This window comes from Herpailurus yagouaroundi, unplaced genomic scaffold, assembly GCF_014898765.1.
Source record: "Herpailurus yagouaroundi ecotype Mexico unplaced genomic scaffold, PumYag 200, whole genome shotgun sequence".
Classification (NCBI taxonomy): Eukaryota; Metazoa; Chordata; class Mammalia; order Carnivora; family Felidae; genus Herpailurus; species Herpailurus yagouaroundi.
The window spans coordinates 4,890,265-4,903,164 of record NW_024412431.1 but is presented as its reverse complement, the minus strand read 5'-3'; the positions used below and the strand labels follow the sequence as shown (position 1 = coordinate 4,903,164).

The 12,900-nt window shown below is 57.1% G+C and overlaps 2 protein-coding genes across 3 annotated transcripts in view; one reads left to right on the top strand and one right to left on the bottom strand.

The window, feature by feature from the left end:
* Nucleotides 1–4,922, top strand: part of PALM3 (paralemmin 3) — an 8,591-nt gene extending 3,669 nt beyond the window's left edge. Inside the window, exons 3-8 of one of the 2 annotated variants that reach the window (XM_040450122.1) lie at nt 284–364; nt 954–1,096; nt 1,237–1,321; nt 2,813–2,858; nt 2,975–4,125; nt 4,189–4,922. In XM_040450122.1, the coding sequence (XP_040306056.1) occupies nt 284–364; nt 954–1,096; nt 1,237–1,321; nt 2,813–2,858; nt 2,975–4,125; nt 4,189–4,680 (1,998 nt within the window). In that variant the 3' untranslated portion in view covers nt 4,681–4,922. Of the gene's footprint in view, nt 1–283; nt 365–953; nt 1,097–1,236; nt 1,322–2,812; nt 2,859–2,974 lie in introns of both variants that reach the window. The other variant, XM_040450121.1, reaches the window with a different exon arrangement.
* Nucleotides 4,923–5,167: 245 nt separating this feature from the next.
* The window catches only part of IL27RA (interleukin 27 receptor subunit alpha), a 16,236-nt gene continuing 8,503 nt past the window's right edge, over nt 5,168–12,900 (bottom strand). Inside the window, 9 exon segments of the mRNA XM_040450123.1 lie at nt 5,168–5,685; nt 5,688–5,849; nt 5,976–6,069; nt 6,259–6,352; nt 6,723–6,848; nt 9,115–9,273; nt 9,349–9,450; nt 11,315–11,503; nt 11,608–11,791. Coding sequence (XP_040306057.1) covers nt 5,662–5,685; nt 5,688–5,849; nt 5,976–6,069; nt 6,259–6,352; nt 6,723–6,848; nt 9,115–9,273; nt 9,349–9,450; nt 11,315–11,503; nt 11,608–11,791 — 1,134 coding nt within the window. The 3' untranslated portion in view covers nt 5,168–5,661.

Here is a 12,900-nt window from a genome sequence, read left to right as displayed (position 1 = left end):
CCCCCCCCCCCCCCCCCCCCCCCCCCCCCCGCCCCATTCGGCGCCGGCGAGGCCTCCGCAGCATCGCGGGCGCGGCCGGCCCCGCCCCCGCCGCCCCGCCCCCACCCGCTGCTGAGTCAGCGCCTCCGCAGCCCCCTCCCCGCCGGGGGCCCCGACGTGCGCTCCGCCGCCCCGCCCCGTTCGCAGCCCCGGGAGTCCCGGGAGCCCCGAGGAGGAGGGCAGGCGGAAGGGGAGGTGGCGGCCCCGCCCGGCCCGCGGGCAGCTCCGGGTCCTCTGTGCGCAGGAGAAGCGGCGGCTGCAGGAGGAGATCCGCGCCGCGCGCCGGGAGCTGGAAGAGGAGAAACTCCGCGTGGAGCGGCTCAAGGTTGGGGGCGGGCGGGGGCGCCTGTCAAGCCTGGGCAACGAAGTGGGGGTATCAATGAGAGTCGGTCTGGGGGATCATGGGAGGCTCTGTCCAGTTTGGGTGGGAGCAGCAGGGGGCATTGGTTCCAGCTTAGGCGGGCGTTTTTCCTCTGCTTGGGAGAGCGGGTGGTGGGGCGGGGGGGGGGGGGGGGGGGGGGGATGGTGGGGTGGTGGTGATAATGATGGGGACATTTGTACCATCTTTGGGAAGAGTATGGGGACAGCGAAGGTGTTTGCCCAGCTTTGGGGTAGGGAGGGGCCCATAGAGACGTTGATTTCATCTCTGGGAGTGCCTGTCCCATTCTGGAAGGGGTGGGGAGATGAGGGGTGTTTTGTTCCAGCCTGGGAGAGCTCTAGGCTGGTATTGGGGTGTCTGTCCCACCTGGCAGTGTTGAGGGGGGGGGATCATATCCTCACCTGAAGGAGAGATGTCTGTGCCGTTCGGGTGGTTTTGGACAATAAGAAATCTTCCCAGCTGGGGGATTAGGAGGGAGCCCTCCATGGGGTGGGGTAGCCAGTATGCACAGCCAGAGCTCCCCTCCCGTGCCCAGAGGAAGTCTCTCCGGGAGCGTTGGCTCATGGACGGGGCAGCTGAGGGGCCGGAGCAGCAGGAGGACTCCACCTCTAAAGACCCCCAGTCACCTGAGGGCCAGGCTCAGGCCCGAATCCGCAACTTGGAAGACAGCTTGTTCACGTGAGTTGGGCCCCTGCCTGCTGGCTTTGCCGGCCTGGCTAGGCCAGGGCCCCAGGTCCACACCGGGGAAGTGGCACATTGAGGGGGCCTTGGCGTTGAGCCTGGGGGCCCGGCTCCCAGCAGCCTCCTCTCTCCCTCAGACTCCAATCCCAGCTGCAGCTGTTGCAAAGTGCATCCACAGGTGCCCAGCACAAGTCCCCCGGCAGGCCCACCTGGCGCAGACAGGTGAGAACCGGGGGCGGGGGAGCAAACGGGAGGGGCCGAGGTGCGGCCAGCAGGGACCAAAGCGGGCCTTCTCCAAGTGCCGTTTAACCTCTAAGTCCTCTGCTGTTTCTCTGCTCTGTGGTCTCGGGCAAGCCGCTTTCGTTGTTCAAGCCTCAGTTTCCCCGTGTCTAAAATGAGAGGAACGACAGCACACACGTGGAAGAGGCACGGGGCGGGGGGGTTGGGTGGGTGGACATGATCCTAGGAACAGGCCTGGGGAAGTTTTGTTGTGACACTGCTAATGCCAGAATGAGGAATGTGGTGGGGAAATGGGGGGGGGGTGCAGTGCTCGTGGAATTTGTTCGTTTCAGAGGGAGGAATGGGTCACCATGAGATGCTCTTGTGATCTGAGGCATCCACACGGGTTTCTGTTTTGGTAGCACCTTTATTAAGATTCCCAGGTGCCTCTGGCAGGGCAGAGGGCCAAGAGACCTGTTAATGGATCTGGGGAGAGTTTGTTGGGTTTTTAGTATAGGCCAGGAGTTTCTTGCTAGAGAGGAGCCCACTATCCAAGAGTCTGTGACAGGGGAGCCCCGGGCATGGGAGGAGCACAGAGGAATCACCCGAGTGACCCAGGAAGGCTTCCTGGAGGCCGTGGTATCTGTATGGAGTCTGCTGGGGACCAGGCAAGAGGGGAAAGAGAATTCCAGGCAGAGGAAACAGCCCACACGAAAGCCTGGAGGCTGGAAAGAAGATTCTTACCTTATAGGGAACTGTGAGGAGGAGATCCCTGGGGTTTGACCGAGCAGGCTGCCCCCACCCCCTGCTTCTCTGAGCCCATTTTCAGACTCTTGCCCTTTCCCTCACTCTACTACAGCAACGCTGACCCTCTTTTCTAGTCCTTGACCTTGTCAGCTCATTGCAGCCCCAGGCCTTTTGCACTTGCTCTCCCCTCTGCCTGGAATGGCTGTATCTACCTCTTGAGCCTCGAGGCCAGCTCCTCTCATCAGCGCCTCTCACGCTTCAGGTCTCTGCTCAATGTCACTTCCTCCTAGAGGCCCTCCTGCATCTTCGACATAAAGGAGGCACCCCACCACCTCCCAGGCTCTCTGTAGCCCCTCGTCCCACTTTTTGTTTTTTCCTGCCGTAGTCTTTCTCACTCCGGACATTACAGATTTGTGTTTATGTTTATACCCCACCCCCTAGAACGTGAGTTCCAATAGCAAAAGGCTTAAGTAAGTGTCCCTCGTCCACAGCAATCTCAGTAGCTGACGGAATAGGTTCCTAATACAGAGCTGTTGGCCCATGAACACAGTATTGATTAAGCACCTACTGTGTGGGGGGCACTTGAGCAGAGAGCGGTAAGACAGGGGAGGAAGGCTGAGGAGGGTGTGGTCCTGAACTTGATGGAGGAGCCATCGAGGGTGTCTGGGTTGGGGAGCGAACCAGCACGCAGGGAGGGTGGAGGTGGAGACGCTGGCTGGCCTCACCTTGTCTCTGTTACCCCTGCAGGGTCATCGACCTCTCTCCCAGCCTACCGTGGAGGCAGGTCCCACAGGTGGGTGTTTGGGCCCCAGGTCTGGGGGTCCCACGAAGAGGGGCCTGAATCTGGGGGGCCAGGATCTCACTCTGTTGCCCCCTGTCTCCTCTCCTTTCCTCCCCTTACTCCCCAAGGCCACACTGATCTGAGCAGGAGAGCCTCCCTCCCAGCTGGACCAGTGGACACCTCCCCAGAGTCCCCCTCTGAGCCCAGAGATGAGGCTGTCAGGGTTCCACCCACCCTGAGGCTGTTCCCTGGGGTAGCAGGGGCCTCCTCAGAAGCCAACGGCCCCTGCCCTGGACCCAGCCCCGCTGCAGAACAGGGGCCGAGTCAGGGGCTGGCAGCATCTGAGGGGGGCGTGGGTGAGGCCAAAGGAGGGGGCGTGGTGGAGGTGGTATGGGAGGGGCTGAGGGCCACAGAGGACTGTGCCACGGAGGCCACGGGCCCAGAGCTGGAGGCTAAGGTGGAGGAAATGGTGCTGGAGGCCATTGGGGACAGGCAGGAAGCTGCCTGCCCAGAGCCCCCGTCCTGGGTGAAGGAGGACAGGGGCATCGTGGAGGTGGTCTGGGAGGGGGTGGGAGGGCCGGAGAGCAGCGACTCCGAGGCCACAGGGGAGGGGGGCAGGGGCCAGAAGGCTGCGCAGACCAGCTCCCCGAGGCTCCAGGTGAGGCTAGAGGGAGCAGCTCCTGGAGAAGGCGGCGTCCCCAGGGGCAGCTCTGACGGTGATGGGCCAGGGGGCTCTGGAGGAGAGGAGGGGTCCTTCATTTGGGTGGAGAGGGTGACCCTCAGCGAAGAGTGGGAGGAGCTGGGGGAGGAGCTGGTCGTGGAGGGGTTGGAAGGGCCAAGGGCACGGGGAAGCGGGGGAGGGCCTGAGAGTCCGCTGGGGGTGGAGAGGGGGGCAGGGGAGGATGCCTGGGGGGCGGGAAGGAGCCAAGCAGAGGAACCGGTGGAATCAGCGGGCGAAGGAAAGAAGGGGACTGAGGAAGAGGCAGGGGCAGACGTGCCTCTGGTGGGGGAGAGGGCGGGAAGCGAGGGCCCTTTGGAGCCAGAGAGGGGAGCAGGGGAGGAAAAGCTGAGGCCAGAGAGGAAGGCAGTTGAGGAACCACCGTCAGCCGCAAGAAAGGCAGTTGAGGGACCTTTGAGGGCAGAGAGGGAAAGAGGTGAGGGGCCATTGCGAGTCGAGCAGAAAGAAGGCGAAGAAAAACTAGAGGCGACTGAAGAACCATTGGTGACAGAGAGAAAGGAAGGCGAGAAATCACTGGAGGCAGAGAAAGGAGGAGGGGAGGCGCCATCGGAGGCAGAGAGAACAGGAGGTGAGGCACTATTGGGAGCTGAGAAAGGAGGCGAGGCGCCATCGGAGGCAGAGAGAGGAGGGGAGGCGTCACTGAAGGCAGAGAAGACTGACGTGGTTGAAGAAGATCTGAGTCCAGAAGAGCAGAGAGAGTCCGGAGGAGGAAAGGAATGTCAGGCAGAGGAGGTGAGTGAGGCAGGGGCTTCCTTGGGGGCCAAGGAAGAGGCAAGGCCGGAAGAGGAAGGACCACAGCCCCAGGAGAAACAGGAAGGCTCCCTGGAGGAAGAATCTGTAAGGCCCCAAACCCCTGCTGAGGGCCAGGGCCCCTCAGGAGACGCCACCGCCCCCCTCCTGGCAGAGACCCCAGCTCCAGAGCAGCCTGCCGAGTGCCAGCCACTGCTTCAGGTGGAAGGGCCCAGGGCCAACCCTAGTGCCCGCCCCGTGCCCACCTATGCACCTGCCCGGCAGCCCGAGCCACCTGCCCCTCCCGAGGGTGAAGAGGCAAGTGGCCCTAAGCAAAAGACGTGCCAGTGTTGTGTGGTCATGTGAGCCCACACCCTCCACCCCACGCCCGGCTCCTCTCACAGCTACCTCGGCCTCTTGGCATCCAGCAGCGGGTCCCGGGCACAGACAGGGCACCACGGGACCGGCTGTGGCACCTGGGAGCCAGCTGGCCCGCTCGTCCACCTCCACCTGGGCTTCCGGACCCCTCGCCCACTGCCTGTGACCCCGGCTCCCTTCTACGACAAAGCCTTTATACTTGAAAATAAAAACGTTAAAGCATTCGGACAGTGTGTGTGTGTGTGTGTGTGTGTGTGTGTGTGTGTGTGTGTGTACGGAACCACCTCGCCGTAAAGCATTCGGACTGTGTGTGTGTGTGTGTGTGTGTGTGTGTGTGTGTGTGTGTGCGTGTGCGCGCGCACAGAACCACCTCGCCGTCCCCTGGTGGGAAGTCCAAGGCCTCGCTCTGCTAGGATCAAAGACTGAGCCAGTGTGAGGATATACGCGGCTCCTGTGGCAAGTTCCCAAGCTACCGTAGCTATAAAAACATAAAAGTTTATTTCTCCGGGTGGCTCTGATTCATGCGGTCACTTGGGGACTCAGGTTTCTTTCCCCTACTTGCCTCACCTTCCCCTTCGGTGTGGTTAAAGCGGGATCACGGGCACTGTTGATGTTCCAGCTCACGGGAAAGGGAAGAGAACAGTCTGGGCGTCGGCACGCGGCACTGCCGCTCACATTCCGTGGACGAGAACTTGGTCCGTGGCTGCACCGAGCTGCGAGGGAGGCTGGGGAGGCCGGGCTCCAGTTCTGTTACAGCAGCGGGACGGGACGGACCTGGGGAGTCGGCTGCCACTCTTGACGTCATGCGTTTTCCTTTGCTCCCTCATCCATCCGTATGTGCCCCCGTAGGGCCAGGCCCTTCGCTGTAGGGGTCCTTGGCTGGGTGTCCTCAGGCAAGTGACTCAGCCTCCCTGATCCTCAGTGTCTTCATCCGTCAAATGAGCGGCCGTCTCCTGGCTTGTGGTGGGTTCAGGCCAGAACTTGGGGCCTGGGGGCGGGCCCAGAAGGCCTAGCTCCTCAGGGGTGGGCAGGAAGTGCTTCTCATACCCAGAGTCAAGCCGGGTGGAGGCCTGGGGGGGCTCCGCAACCGGGAGTGGTTCCATCTCCTCCACTTTCAGGATGGGGAAGTCCCCGAGGGGCTGAGCCTGAGGCATCTCCTGGGAAGAAACGAGACTGAGATACTGCCCCCCCTCATTCTCCCCGCTCTGTTCCCACCCGCTCCCCACTCTCCCAGCACCCGCCACCCTCCCAGAGGGCCCAGGTAAGCCCGCCTTTTTGCTCACCTCCATGTGAGGCTGGCCAGAATTGCTATTGGCAGGATCAGGAACCTTCTCCCAGACCCAGCGGGGCAGTACCTTGTGCCGAAGGTGGAGGCACCTGGCAAGCAGGTAAGAGGGCAGGGAATCTAGGTGACCTGATACCCAGGCCCAGGTTGCAGAGTCCGGGAGCGTCACAGAGCCCTGAGTGTCCCCTCACCATCGGCTCCCCCCACCCCGCCGCAAAGCTTAGCTCGGGTCCGGCTGCCCTCCCCACCTGTGCAGAGACCCACCTGGCCGACAGCCTCACCTTCCAGAGGTGGCTAGGCTCATACCACAGCCCATCAGGAGCAAGCCCCACAGGAGAAAGACACCTGGCAGAACTTTCCACTTCAGGGTGTTATCTGAGGCCGAGGAACAGAAGAACATTTAGACACCAGGGATGGGGGAGGGATCAGGTATGGATCACGGATGGGGCAGGGCTTGGGTGCGGGAGGCAGGTAAGTGGGCGGGGCTTAGGAGTGGGTAAGGGCTAAGGGTAGGGGACATCTTGGGGTGGGAGGGAGGGTTGTGAACAAAACAGTCGTCAGGGATGGGTGAAAGGGTCAGACACACTGCCTGATAATCCAGAGTACTCTGCAGGATCAGAATGCCCCTGAGGCATCATCAGTAACCACCCCCAAGTCAAAAGGTTGCCCGCTCTCTCGGAAACCCCTATCTCCTTGAAATGGAGCAGGCCCCCTCCTGTGGTAGTCCCAACCCCAGCCCCTCTACCTGGTAGGTGAAGCCGGAGGCTGGGACCGGGTGGGCCCTGTCCTGCGATGGTGGATGCGGTCATCCACAGCTCACAAGGACCCCAGGGAAGGTCAGGCAGGGTGATGTTCCGGGCGCTGCCACTCACTGAAGGACACACCCAGAGAGGTTGGGGAGGCAGTCAAGTCCTACCTCAGGGCCTTTGCATGTGCTTTCTCTATGTCTGCAACACTCTCCCCAGATACCCACATGACTCCAGCCTTCTTTGCTCAAATTTCACCTCCTCAGTGAGGTCCTCCCTGACCACAGGAAAGTTTGCTCCAGAGCCTGGGTGGCTCAGCCAGTTAAGTGTCTGGCTCTCGGTTTCAGCTCAGGTCACAGTCTCATGGTTCCTGAGATCAAACCCCGTGCTGGGCTCCACACTGACAGTGCAGAGCCTGCTTGGGATTCATTCTCTCTCTCTCTCTCTCTCTCTCTCTCTCTCTCTCTCTCTGCCCCTCCTCTGTGCTCGTTCTCTCTCTCTCTCAAAATAAATAAGTAAACTTTATTTTTATTTATTAAAAAAATTTAATGTTTATTCATTTTTGAGAGAGACAGACAGAGCATGAGTGGGGGAGTGGCAGAGAGAGAGGGAGACACAGAATCTGAAGCAGGCTTCAGTCTCCGAGCTATCAGCACAGAGCCCGATGCGGGGCTCGAACTCATGAACCGCGAGTTCACAACCTGGGCCAAAGTCGGATGCTTAAACCGATTGAGCCGCCCAGGCACCCAAAATAAATAAGTAAACTTAAAAAAAAAAAAGAAAGAAAGAAAGAAAAAAGAAAGCTCTACAAGGGCCATATTCCCAGCACCTAGATCAGTGCCTGGCACACAGAAAGCCCTCAAAAATGACATACATTTGAAAAACTAAATGAATGAGCATCATATTCCTTACCTGCACATTATCCCAGTGAATAGAGATTTTCTCCAGATAAGGGGAAGACATGTGCACCTCCCAGAGTTATATTTGTCTACTTTTTTTTTTTTTTTTTTTTTTTTTTACTAAATTGTCTTTTTTGTTTTTAAGCTAAAAGAGGAAGTAGCTTTTTGGTTTGTTACAGGATAATAGGAGACATGAGCACGGATCCAGATATATTGCCATAGAAAATGTCTAAGCTAAATGAGCAGGTGAAAAAAATAAAGTTGCAAAATATCACAGTCATAAGAGATTCAGGGGCCCAACTATAGTCTGTAACATGGTATTTTATTTTATTTTGTTTTATTTTTTACGATTTAACATCGATTTATTTTTGAGAAGGAGAGAGAGGGAGAGAATGAGCCGGGGAGGGGCCGAAAGAGGGAGACAGAGGGTCCGAAGCAGGCTCCACACTGTGAGCACAAAACCCGATGCGGGGCTCGAACTCAGGACCATGAGATCATGACGTGAGCGGAAATCAAAAGTCAGCCATTTAACTGACTGAGCCACCCAGGCGCCCCGCCCTTTTTTTAAATGTTTATTTATTTTTGAGAGAGAGAGAGAGCATGAGCAGGGGAGGGGCAGAGGAAGAGGGAGACAGGATCCAAAGCGAGCTCTGCACTGACAGCAGAGAGTTCAATGCAGGGTTTGAACTCATGAACCACGAGATCATGACCTGAGCTGAAGTCAGATGCTTAACCAACTGAGCCACGCAGGTGCCCCAGTACATGGTCCTCTTTTAAAAATAATCATAATACATACATGTGTATATATTTAATAACATATAAATATAAAAACGTAAGGGGTGCCTGGGTGGTTCAGTCGGTTTAGCATCTGACTCTTGATTTCAGTCCAGGTCATGATCCGAGCGTCATGGGATTGAAACCCACGTCGGGCTCTGCACTGAGCACAGAGCCTGCTTAAGCTTTTCTCTCTCTCTCTCTCTCTCTCTCTCTCTCTCTCTCTCTCTCTCTCTTTCCCTTTACCCCTCTGCCTTGTCTGCACCCTCTCTCTAAAATTAAAACAAATTTTTTTTAATCTAACGATGGATACATACTTGAAATAAAAATCACACATAACCCTGTGATCCTGTTGACATGGTGCACAATTTCTTTCCATATTTGCACCTCTGCTTTGCTCAGTGCTGGGTTTCTTTTACAGAAATGGAACCATCTCTTGGAGTTTTGTCATCTTTTTATCTTTTTCGCTTAATAAAACATGACAGGCATCTCTCAATGTCAATAAATATAGATCAAAGTCTTCATTTTTAATGGCCAAATGGCAGTTCGTTATATTGATAGCCACAGGATTATTGTCCACTAGGGAGCTGAGGACACCCTGATATTTTCCCAGGGGCTGAGAGGGAACCAAGGGGCCAATCTGGGGACAAGAGTTGGGTAGACTGATGGGTGGGTCTTGTGGGGGCTAGGAGCAGGGGACAGGGGCAGTGAAGCTCACCATTCATGCAGACAGAAGGCCCGGTCCCGCTCTGTGCACACAAGGTGTAGTGGGTGAGATGGCCCCGAAGTTGGCGCCTTGGGACCTCTCCCCATGCTATGGCGGGGGTTCCTGGCGGGGTGTCCTGGAGTCGCCAAAGTGTTGGTCCTGCTAAGGGCACTGGGGAGGAAGCCAGGGGGTCAAGGTCTGTCACGGTTCTAGAGGGTTCCACCATTCTCCAGCCCCACCACTTACCTAGTTCCTCTGTGAACCTCCAGACTGAGGGGGCAGGGGCCAAGCCGCAAGGAGAGACTGCTGTCACTGTGATTCGGTAGGGGACCCCTCCTTCAAACTCCCCTGGTGGGTGGAGGGACAAAGACAGAGTTGGCTCCCCCTCCCCTACTCAGTCCCTACCCAGTAGGCGTCTTCATTTGGGTCTCCTGAAGGACATGCTGAGAGAAATATCTGGATAAAAGTAATTTTCCTGGGTGGTAGCCCCACAGAACACCACCAGGGCGGCTGGGAAGTGAAATGGGGAAAGAGAGGCAGCCCTCCAGTAAATGACGAGAACAATTTCCCAATGTAGGCAATGGAAATTCAATCCCGCCGGCTACCTCTGGGAGGCAGCAGAGAGCACATGCCTAAGAGCCAACCCACCCACGGAGGGAGGAAGCTGGGGTATGTATCCACCAACCCTTACCAGTAATCAATCGGTGGAGGGCTGCATCTGATGGGACTTAATTCCCAAGCACTTCCAGCCGGCTGCTTAGGCAGGCGAAATGCTTCAGTGACCAGAAAAAGGCTTCAGGGCAAAGGAAATACAGGTGCCGGAGGCTGGGGGACGGTCAAAACACCGGGGCTACGGGTGGGGTGGCTCTGACGCCACCCATCACGGTAGGTGAGGCTCCTGAGGTCCCTTCTCAAAGCCTACGGCTGCTGCATGGCCTTCCCCAGATGGGAATTTTCCAAAATCGGGGCTCCTCCTCTTTTCTCCATACATGCTATGGTCCTCGGGACTCTGTCCTTCCTAAATTTTTCACTCAATGCCTCCCTCTCATGCTCTCCCAAGTCCTTTACACCAAGGATGGGCTCCCCAGCACCACATCCCAGCCCAGAACTCATAGCAAGCCCCAGACCTGAGTATCCAACAGCCCCATGGACAGCTCCATTTGGATGAACATCTCCAACAAAACATATCCAAGTGGATCCCCAAATTCTGCCCAGGACTCCCCAGTCAGAACCTGCCTGCTTCTCCCCCCTTCCTCAGTTCCCACGTGGTCCAGCCCTCACCCCTTCCCAGTCCACTCCCCCCAAGAGCAGCCAAAGGGCACCTGTGAGCAACCGAGTCAGGGCATATCCATTCTTGCTCAGAACTCTCCATGGCTCCTACCTCACTCAGGATAAACCCAAGTCCTTGTAACCCACCAGGCTCTGCACAATTTGCCTGTCCCCTCCCTGCCCTCACCTCCTCCCCCTCTCTCCCCTCATGCATTCTACTCCTGCCACACCGGCCTCCTCGGCTGTTCTTCTAACATATCAGGCACATTCCTGCCTCTGGGCCCTTGCGCTGTCTGTTCCCTCTTGCTTTTCCCTCAGACATCCTCACAGCTCCCTCTCTCACCTCCTTCGGGTGTCGGTTCAAATGTGGCTTTTCCACAAAGGCCTTTTCTAACCTTTCTTTCTAAAATAGCAGTGCTCCCTCCTCCCCTTTACCATGTTTTATTCCCCCCCCCCCCCCCCATGACACTGTTGGAGTATTTGTTTTGTTGTTTGTTTCACTGGCTGCTCACCCATAAGAAAGTCAGCTCCATGACGATGGGGATGTTGCCGAGAGGGAGGGTAGTGTGAGGGCTCAGGGTTTGGCTTCAGGGGCCTGATAATGTGGTCCAACTCCTGGTTCTACCACCTATTTGCTGTGTGGTCCCGGGCAAGTTGCTTAACCTCCCTGGGCCTTTTTCTTCACCTATACCTCGGGCACGATAATAACAGAGGCCTACTTTATAAGGCAGTTTGAATCATTTAATGCTTACGGTAAATGCCAACGGACATCCGCGGCTCTCACTGCACACCAGTGTCCCGCACACGGCCCACAGTGAGCAGTCGGTGAATACCGCATGCATGAATTAATGAGACTTTAAACGTAACATTCTCTCCTGCAGGCCCACTCATCAGTCCGCTATGCAAGCGCTGAGACGGGAACCCCGGTGTCCCCGGGCCTCACCTGGCAATAGCGCTCTGAGGTTCTCAGGGGGAAGCCGGATCCAGTTGAGGGCGTCCAGGGGATCCCCGTCCCGGGCCCAGTCCACCACGTGCTCCTGCAACTCCCCAGACCCCCGCTGCCAAGTCACCAGCAGTTCCGGGCTCCCAGCCACGCTCCTGACCACCACGCCATGGGGGGCAGCACTTGGACCTGGACGGGGGAGGAGTCTCAGCGGTCGACGCTGAGGCCCCGCCTCCCCCTCAGGGGCGGGGACGGGGGCGGGGCAGGGGCGGGGCAGATCCAGAGCCTCTTACCCAAGCAGGCCAAAGAAAGGTTCGTGAGAGGCTTCCAGCTCGTGGCATTGACGGCAGACAGCCCAACCCACCCCGCCTGGCTGGGGATGGAGAAGTTGCAGCAGGCAGCCGTCTTCCGGATCAGCTCCTGACCTTTAATCTGGAACCAGACTTTATAGCTCATCCGCACGCAGTGGCCCGGGGCCTGAAGGCCGACAGGAAAAAGGTGTTAGTTACTATCTCCCATTTGCCAGGCACACGCTGTGGCTGTGGGTCTCCGTGAGGTCCGCCTGACAAAGCAGTCCGTGGACTATTTCTGCCGGCTCCGTGTTACGTGTTACGGATGAAGCAACGGAGCCTCTAGGGGGCTCTGTGGCACAGGTGAAATTAGAATACAGTTCCAGGGCCCCAACTAGGGTGAAGTGGGGGGTGAGGCCCTCGCCTCGGGTGCAAAAGTTGAAGGGGAGGATAGGGAAAACCCAGCAATCAAGAAAAATTCTATTCTACTCCATCCCAATGAAGGCCAAACAACCCATGACAAACAAAATTTCAAGATTTTAAGGACAGGATCTGCCCCTGCACTTGTATGGCCCTGCCTTACTCTTTCATCGTAATCTGTGTCCTGCGTGGCTCTTCGGGATTTAAAAATCCCCGCTGTTGTACAGAGGGGAGGGAATGTGGAGCAAAGAGGACCGCAGCCTCCAGGATCGTCGCTCTGGGGAAGTCTGTGAGCATTTTTGGTTGCCTCAATGCCTGGTATTATTTTTTATGTTTGTTTCTTTGTTTTGAGAGGGTGCATGTGCATGTGAGTGGGGGAGGGGCAGAGAGAGAGAGAGAGAGAGAGAATCCCAAGCGGGTTCCACTCTGTCAGCGAAGACCCCCACATGGGGCTCGACCCCACAAACTGTGAGATCATGACCTGAGCCGAAATGTGATTGGTATTTGATGGGCAAGAGCCAGGGATGTAACACTGTCCTGGAAACAAAAAACTGCCCCTTGACCATTGTGGCTTTAGAATGCCATCCCCACTGGACACTTTCGTAGATGAAAAGCCTACCTAATAATGTTAACTGATCCTACAACAAAACTCCTTCTTTAAAAAGATGCTTATTTACTTTTGAGAGAGAAAGAGAGAGAGAGAGCAGGGGAGGGGCAGAGAGAGAGACACACACACACAGAATCCGAAGCAAGCTCTAGGCTCCAAGCTGTCAGCCCAGAGCCTGACTTGGGGCTGAACCCACAAACCGTGAGATCATGACCTGGGCTCAAGTCGGACGCTTAGCCAACTGAGCCACCCAGGTGCCCCTAGAAGCA